Source organism: Cricetulus griseus (assembly GCF_003668045.3).
Source record: "Cricetulus griseus strain 17A/GY chromosome 1 unlocalized genomic scaffold, alternate assembly CriGri-PICRH-1.0 chr1_1, whole genome shotgun sequence".
NCBI lineage: Eukaryota > Metazoa > Chordata > Mammalia > Rodentia > Cricetidae > Cricetulus > Cricetulus griseus.
Window position 1 is genome coordinate 200,241,267 of NW_023276807.1, and position 8,557 is coordinate 200,249,823.

The window sequence follows — 8,557 nt, forward strand, 5'->3', positions numbered from 1 at the left end:
GGGACCCCAACAGTGATCCAGGTACTTCTTCAACATTGATGGGGCATCTGTCTTTTCTGTAAGGAAGGATTGCTGCCTCCTTACACTATAAGAGGGCTTGAGCTGAAAGCTACTTTCCATGCACTGAGGTATGAGGTCCCCATCTGGTGTTAGTGACCATGCTAAAAAGGCTTTTTTTTTTTTTTTTTCCCAAAGTCTAGAACAGCCAGATTAGCTGTTTATAGGGCCAACATTTAGAGAACTGTTCCTGTTGTGGATAGTGATGGAGCATCCCAGAGCAGAGGCATCTGCAGAAATAGGTCCTGGTTTTCCCGAGACCAGGGTAATTCTTAGGATGTAGAACTTGGAGTTATAAAATGAGGACAAAGAGTTGTAGTACAAATCAGTTGTAGAACACTTGCCTGGGCCAGTACCTCTCCCCTCAAAAAACACACAAAAACAAAACAAAACAAAAAACCCAAGGACAGCCCCAGACTGCTTGGGATGAGTTGGCTACTCTGGTCCTGAGTTCTGGCCAGGAGTGACAGAATTAGAACTGATCTGGTGTCTGAAGCTACATTCAGATGTCTTTCTAGTCTGTGATGACCACTACCCTAAATTTGAGACTGGTCAGAACGCCAGGAGCTATAAGGAACATGGAGGCCAGACCAGTGGGAATCCCTTCCTGATCCTTGGGGTGGCCTCTTGGAACTTGTACTTTTGCTTTCAACAAGTGACCTTCTGCCAGGTCATCAGAAAAGACAGGACCATACCCTAGGGAGCCAAAAGCACTGAAAGCATGTATGTGTGTTAGCATGCTGCTGGGAGTGAGGTCAGATTAGTTCGCTGCTGACAGAGTAAAGGCATCTTCACTGCTGGCCTCATGGCCTCACGACCTAGCCTCTCCTGAATGTCTGCTCTGGGAGCAGGGGTCCTTGTGTAGGCTGTTTTAAGGCTCCTTTGGAAGCTGCAAGCCTAGGTCTATGCATCTTGGCAGTGTTCCCAGCTGGGAGGCCTCTCTGGCAGAGGCAGCTGAGTGGGATGTGGTCCAGTGTCCACAGCAGCCCCAGGCATCACCTTGCCCCGGCTCTGCAGTGCCAGTGGCTTGGGTCCTGTCCGGCTTGCTCGCTCACCTGCCTTATTCTGTTTGTTTTGGCTGCTCTGCCTTGCCCTGCCCTGCCCTGGCTGGCTAGCTGCCCCGCTCCGCACTGGGAATGGCAGCTTGGTGCCCGAAGGACGGAGCCCCCGGGACAGAACAGCCCCCTCTGCAGGCATGCAGCCCCAGCCTTCTCTCTGCTCCTCAGCCAGTAAGTGTGAGGGAGGCACATTCTGGCTTCCAACTCCCTGGCTCTTCCTGAAGCCCCTCAGGGATTTCCCCAAGAGCTGGTCAGCCTAGCCCAGCTACCTGTTAGTCAGCTATAGGGGCATGGTGTCTGCCAAGGGCGGGGGCCTGCTGGAGGCCTAGGCCCCTGCAGGTCTCAGTTTGGAGCCCAGAGAAGAGAAGAGCGGGTGGGGAAACATGGTGTGGAAGTGGGGAGTAGAAGCCACTGGGATGTGTAGCAGGTCTTGCTTTGGCAACAGCCGGGGAAAACCATGAGAAGTCAGGGCCATGAGGGTGGGAATAAGGACAGTGGTGCATTGCAACGGCCTAGGAATTGTCTTAGGGTTTATTTAGCATTTCCATATTAAGATCATGGGCTCTGAATGAGACAGATGTGATTTTGAATATTAGCTAAGTGTGGTGTTACGCAATTATAATTCTAGCACTCAGGAGGCTGCAACTAAAGCTGAAGAGTCTCCTTTAAGTTCAAGGCTAGTCTAGCTACACAATGAGACCCTGTCTCAAAAAGAAACATAAATTCCAGCTATGCTACCTTCAAAAGTCTGTGAAGTGCCTGAGATTCCTAGAGCTTCAATTCCCTCTCTGTTAAGTAGGGCTTGTTGGGGTGGGGGGGGTCCCTACCTCAACCACAATAGCTGGCAGGGTTCCTGAGATTCATGTTTATGTCTGTAGTTCTGTCTGTGTTAAAGGATGCCTTTCTTGGTTTCTTTGCCCCACACTGTATCCTTACATAGTTTCTAAATCCAGTCTTCTTTACCTACAGGATCCTAGTCAGGTCCTCCAGATAAATTTGATGGAACTCAAGGGGAAGTGTTGTGTGGACATACCTGTTAGCTTCTCCAGGGAGAGAATAGAGCTCATTGGCTTCCCTAAATCCCTCTGCTTGTTCACTCAGGAGGCTGCAACTAAAGCTGAAGAGTCTCCTTTAAGTTCAAGGCTAGTCTAGCTACTAGTGGTTCACTCAGGGCCCACCTGTCAGTGTTCTGTGGAGTTCCCTCCTGGCTGCACCTTTAGCCCTATGCTGTTCCCTCCCAGATATTCCCCTGGGCTGTGCTGGCCCAGCTATGCCATGCTGGAACTGTTCTAATGCTTAAATTTGTCTGTCTTGCAGCCTTTTGCACCTCTGAGGAAAGGCTTGTGGCTTGTGGCCTGGACCAGCCTGGGGCTCCATTTACAGTCAGGGTTAGCCTGAACTCAGTCCAAGCTTGCCCTTATGCTAGAGACACCCCTTGCTAATAGTGGCTCTGTTTGTACGTGGGCTACCCCAGAGAGCAGGATGTCACCATGTGTCCTTTAGGTAGGGAAGAAGGGCACCAAACTACCTGCCTCTCAGTCTTGCCTTGATTTTCCATAGGAACACATCCTGACATGAGAACTGGTGTAGGTTTCTGGTTTTTCTGAAGCTTATCCGAGGGCAGTGTAGCCATATCTTGCGTGAGAGGCTGTCAAAGGTTTTCACAGTCCCGAGATCCTTTATCCCAGAAAAGCCCCATGGAGAGGACTAAGCATCAACCGTAGCATTCTGTTCATTCTTTTGGAACTTCATCTGTAGCTTGATTTTGCTCTCAAAGCAGGTATCCAAGGCTTAAGTTATGGACTACAGAATACGGGCTACAAGTGGGGTAGTAACTGTGACCTGACTGAGCCCCTTGTGATAAGAGAAGTAACTGGTTAGAGACAGAGAGTAACCATACCTAGAGTTGCTTCTCAGAGAGTCTAAACCTGCTAAGGATAGAATACCCAGACTCACAAGAAGGTTCGAGACATGACAGGCTCCACAGCTGTTAAAAACAAAAAGTTTTCTGCAACATGGTTGTGGTTGTTGATGGAGAAGGTGGTAAAGGCCACCTTGTGCCAGTTGACCAGATGGGCTTAGAAAGGAGGTAGTCCCTGGTTCTGCAGATGCCAAAAGGGATGGGGTGAAGGGTGTGCTTACTCTTCCTGCACAGGGTCTTAAAAGACAGGAGGATGTCTTTGACAAGGAGATCACAAGGGATCCCCGAAGGACTGAGTAGGGCTCTCTTGTCTTTTGGGAAATTGCCCAGCAGGTAAATTGGTTGATTTTTTTTTTTCCCCTACCAGTGCGAAAACAGGAGATCATTAAGATCACAGAACAACTGATCGAAGCCATCAACAATGGGGACTTTGAGGCCTACACGTAAGTAAAGACCCATTGCCTTGAGATGTTGATTATCTCACAAGTCCACGTCTATTTCCCAAAAAGTGTCTGTGATCCTGGGGAAAGGGCAGATTGGACTGTAAGCCATGTCTGAGTCAAACCCTAAGCCCATAGGCTAGGATCCCTTCCAGGTAGACTCCACAACAGAGCCTGCCCTATTATCCTGACATGGGAGAAAGAACAGGACAGCTGAGTGGCTCTGCAGGCAAACTCCAGAGTGTTGTTGTCTTGTCAGGTGTAGCCAATAGCTAACCTTCTATGGGACAGACACAACTGATGAAGAAGGCACATGGTTCCCATAGAGGCCTGACAGGCTGTGTTTTTGCCCCCCCATCCCACCCCCGGCCCTCTTTTCTGCAGGAAGATTTGTGACCCGGGCCTCACTTCCTTTGAGCCAGAAGCCCTTGGTAACCTCGTGGAGGGGATGGATTTCCATAAGTTTTACTTTGAGAATCGTGAGTGGGTTCGTGCTGCTGATATACTCCTGCCTGCCCCTCTACCCCGCCTCTGTCCCTACCCACCCTTTACCCTAGCTGCCCTTCTTCACCTTATCTGACCTTCCCGCTGCATCCTGCTCTGTATGCTCGCCTCCTTGTGCCCTGCTGGCTTTTAACTGGCACTGCTCCAAAGCTGAGTGCACATTCATTTGGCAGCTGTATCTAGGCACTGTTGATCATCACCATTAGGGTTACTGTATTCCTTTAAGCATCACCTCTCTCCAAGACAGACTGTAAACTCTTGAAGATTAAGTCAAGATGGTCTCAGCAAGTAATAATGAAAGGTCTGTGTCTGCAGGGTTCACAACAAAGGAAATTAAAAACAGGATAAGAATGTGTAAGCAAGTAACAAAGTACTTTGTTACATGAGGTCAGAAATTGTGGCTAGGCTATCCTGGACATGGAGAGAGCCAAGCATCTGGACAGGGAAGACATGCAGTCCGAATAGTTCCCACAAGTCCCGGAATTGAATCATCACACCCTCCGTCTCTTTCTCTACTTTCCGAGACCCTCATTCCTCGTTTTTCCCTCCTCTTGTCCATTTTATCCAAGGCGGCTCTTACCCTGCCCCGAGTGTTACATTGTAGCTATTTTCCTCACTGACTCCCAAAAGTGTCCTCCACATCTTAGCTGCCTGTGTAATCCCTCAGCTATCTAAGTAATTCTGAGTAGCCAGAAACAGTGTTTGTATTAGTTCTAAGGGAGGTCTCTTGCAGCGCTGTAGCATTGGAATGAACTGAACCAAGTCTGAATGGCAGCATCAACATATGCATGGCATATGCTGATTATGGCAGTCCAACTTTCTTTGCTTTTCCAAACCCAGAGAACCCTGGGATTGTTGGGGAGATCCTGTACTGGGTGCTTTGGGAATTTTAAACTTCGATAAGCCTTTTCTTTTCTAAGTCACAAAATGATTTGGAATGTATTGCTTTCACGATTTTTCTCTTCAGCCTTAGATTGGTGCAGAATAAGCTTAGAACTTTTAAACATCAGCCTGACCAAGTAGAAAAACCACAAGCTTTTTATTAGAGCCACATGGTCCTGATTTTAAATATTGTATTTGATTTGAATCATTTTCCTTCTTATAGTGAAGAAAATAATAGCAGTGAACAAATAACATCTCTTGCATGTAAAGCCTCCGAAGAATACCCAATGAAAAGAGTAGTTGCTGTTACTGTTACTCACATTTCTTTTCCTTTTGTATGAAACTAATGTAATGGAGGATCTTGGCCTCCGGGGGGCATGTGGGGGATTCTAGGAATGGCTGCTGGAGCTAGAGTAAAGGAGGTGCAGCCTGGCAGGAATATGTGAGTACCCAAGCCTTACGCCTACTACCTCCCCTCCCCTTCCCTGCCCTGCCTCCTGTAGTCCTGTCTAAGAACAGCAAGCCCATCCATACCACCATCCTAAACCCGCACGTCCACGTGATTGGGGAGGACGCAGCTTGCATCGCCTATATCCGGCTCACCCAGTACATCGATGGGCAGGGTCGGCCTCGCACCAGCCAGTCAGAGGAGACCCGGGTGTGGCACCGCCGGGATGGCAGGTGGCTCAATGTCCACTATCACTGCTCAGGGGCCCCTGCCGCACCGCTGCAGTGAGCTCAGCCACAGGTGCACCTGGTGGGGAGAAGGGACTGGGCAGGGGAGAGGTGACTTGGGACAGGTGGGGTTCAGAGGAGGAAGAGAAGGGTAAGCGGTAGCACTCTGGGAGGAGATGGAGGCCATCTCAGGGGTGGCAAAGACTGGGCAGAGTCCTTTTGATGAACTCTGCTCTGTAACCAGACAGACTCCACACTTGGTGCATGTGGTCTTCCCCTTACTAAGCCTCTGTTACTTTAGTTATCAAAAGAGGGATAAAGTGACACCTGCCTCCATTCCAGGATGAATTAATTGTGGGGATGGAGTAAGATACTATACATATAAAACACTCAAAATGTGAGGCGATGCTGTGTTTAAACATCAGCAGCTCCTCCCATTGTTTGCTTGTTCAAGTAGACTTAGCCATGTGCGTGGTGTATTAAAAATCTCGGGGATTTTACCTGTGTTCTCATCGTCCTTCTCTGTTCTGTTACCACCTTTTGTTCTGTTTTAACAGGGGCATTAGGAGATTCCAGCTGGATGTTGAACCTTCACAGCCAGTGACTCTGGAGGGCCTGAGTGACAGCGGCAGTCCTGTTCGTTTGAGGTTTAAAACAATTAAATTACAAAGCGGCAGCAGCCAATGCACGCCCCTGCATGCAGCCCGCCGCCCGCCCTTCGTGTCTGTCTCTGCTGTACCGAGGTGTTTTTTACATTTAAGAAAAAAAGGTTGTTTAAAAAAAAAAAAAAAGGAATTCGTACCGTGATGAGTTTTAAAACAACTGATAGCCCTTGGGCTTGCGAGAAGGCAGGAGTTTGTGTGACGCTCATCCAGGCATGAACAATGGGCTCACCCACCAGCTTTGAAAGGGTGAGCTTGGCTTCAGGCCCCCATGAACTCAGGGGGACCAGGCAAGGACTCTTGACAGAGCTTTGGGAGCCATGGTGTGGTTGCAGCCCCAGAGTGGCCTGATTACCCCAGGTCTAGAAGTGGACTTCTTCAGAACATGCATTGACACCTAGAATGATACGGAAGAAAATGCCGTGGCTATCAGACCTACTTGGGAGAAAATGCAGCGCTCCCAGCCTGCTTGCTGTGGAGGCAGCTAAGAAGCAGTGGCCTCAGGACTGAAGGCCTGGACTTTGCTGTGCTGTTCCAGTTAATGTAGACAGAAAGAGAATTGGTGCTGCAGAAGTGTGTCCGCCATGAAGCCGCTGAGAAACCTCGTGTTAGTCTGACATGCACTCACTCATCCATCTCTTTAGGATGCACAATGCACGTGGGCCCTGATACTGAGGCCTGATTGCTGCAGATGGGAAGGGGAAGGGGTTGCTACTCTGCTTCCTGTTGGCTTTCCTAACTTAGTAAGGAGAGATCCAAACCTTGGCCCAGGCTCCTTTTGCCACTTTGGCAGTTCTGTTTCTGTGCTGATCTGGACCATCTTTGTCTTGTATTTTCATGGTGGTCCCCATGCTGACCCTCATCTGGGCGTGGGCCCTCTGCCAAGTGCCCCTGTGGGGTGGGAGGAGTGAGGCAGTGGGATGAGAGCCGGTGGTGATTTCTATGCATTCTGGCTGCCCTCTGGGCTGCCTCCCTTCTTCCCATACTGCACGTCCATCTCTTTCCCTGTGTTTGAGGTTGAACTGACTGCTTGGGTGAGGAGTGTCCTCCCTAAAGAGGCCTCTTTACTGACCACCTGAAAAGTATAGACTTCCTGCTGGACAATCTGCATGGGCATCACCCCCTCACCTGCATGTACCCAAAAAAAGGGGTCCAGAGCCAAGGCTTCTACATTCATTGTCCCTCTGTGCTCAAGGAGTTCCATTCCAGGAAGAAAAGATCTGTACCCTAAGCAGATAACACAAGATAATGGAGGAGCAATTGGCTTGGTCTTGTTCCCCCACCCCCACCCCATCAAACAACTGCATAGTATCTGCATGTGTGGGGGGATAGGTTTCAGCTCCCTGGATGACCTTCAGGAAGCTGGGAAAAAGAACTACAGGCTTTGGAACCAGCTGAGAAGAGAACAAGCTCATGGGTGCTGGTGCTTGAATTTAGCCAGGCTCCTCAAGCACCTTCTGCATGCCTCAGACCCTGGACCCTAGCCCCTTTCTGCCCTGCAGCCTGCAGTGCCAGCCTACAGATCCCTTCACCACAGGGTTTGGTTTTGCTGGCTTGAAGACAACAAATGGTCTTAGAGCTCATTGAGACCCATAGCTTCATATGGCTGCTCCAGCCCCACTTCTTAGCGTTCTTACTCCACTTCTGGGGCTAATGTCAGCATCTATAGACTATTAATAGACTATTTAAAAAAAGAAAACAAACAAACCACCTTTTAAACAGGAAATGGAAGGCATTTGATGCAGAACTTTTGCATGATGACTTAGAAATAATTTAAAAATTAGTGTTTGTTCTGAATGTTGGTAGTCCCTTCCTAGCTTTGTTACAATGGAACCTTGAAGATATTTAATAAAATAACCTTTAAACAGTCCATTGTGTTATTGCTGTTGGAGGTTCGTGACCAGGGGCTTGCGTGACAGGGCTTCACAAGGAGACAATACGTCTTCTCCCATTTCCTTGGGGCACGGGGAAGAAAACTTCGTATAAACTCAGCCTGGGCTGCTGAGTCTGGGATGGCTGGGAGGAAGTGGGCTCTTAAGTGGTGGACTGTGCCTTCGCCCCGCCCCCGTGGGAGGTGGCCCCACCCTCGGTGCACGGGTTCCCTCCCCCTCCGCGGGGCTGAGTGGACCGGCCTGGGCCCTAGGCCCGCCCCGACGCTCTGCAGACTGTGCCACCCGGCGTGGAGGAGGGGGTCCGCTCGGCGGGCGAGCGCGAGGCCGAAGGTCTGGGAGGCTGCCGCTCTGCTGAGCACTGCGGAGGGCCGTTGGCTTCCCCGAGACCCCGGCCTCGCGGCGGCCGCCCTCGGAAAGCGTGCGGACCCGAGCGGGCGCCACGAGCCGCAGCGCGCCGCCTCCCCCT

At 50.1% G+C, this 8,557-nt stretch overlaps 1 protein-coding gene across 23 annotated transcripts in view; it reads left to right on the forward strand.

The window, feature by feature from the left end:
- Positions 1 to 8,069, forward strand: part of Camk2g (calcium/calmodulin dependent protein kinase II gamma) — a 62,143-nt gene extending 54,074 nt beyond the window's left edge. For 12 of the 23 annotated variants that reach the window (XM_027387521.2, XM_035452124.1, XM_035452127.1 and 9 more), the window contains 5 exons: positions 1,173 to 1,286; positions 3,404 to 3,479; positions 3,861 to 3,955; positions 5,366 to 5,610; positions 6,095 to 8,069. In XM_027387521.2, coding sequence (XP_027243322.1) covers positions 1,173 to 1,286; positions 3,404 to 3,479; positions 3,861 to 3,955; positions 5,366 to 5,598 — 518 coding nt within the window. In that variant the 3' untranslated portion in view covers positions 5,599 to 5,610; positions 6,095 to 8,069. Of the gene's footprint in view, positions 1 to 1,172; positions 1,287 to 3,403; positions 3,480 to 3,860; positions 3,964 to 5,365; positions 5,611 to 6,094 lie in introns of those variants that run through there. The other 11 variants (XM_035452126.1, XM_027387523.2, XM_027387528.2 and 8 more) reach the window with 4 other exon arrangements.
- The last annotated feature ends 488 nt before the right edge of the window (positions 8,070 to 8,557 follow it).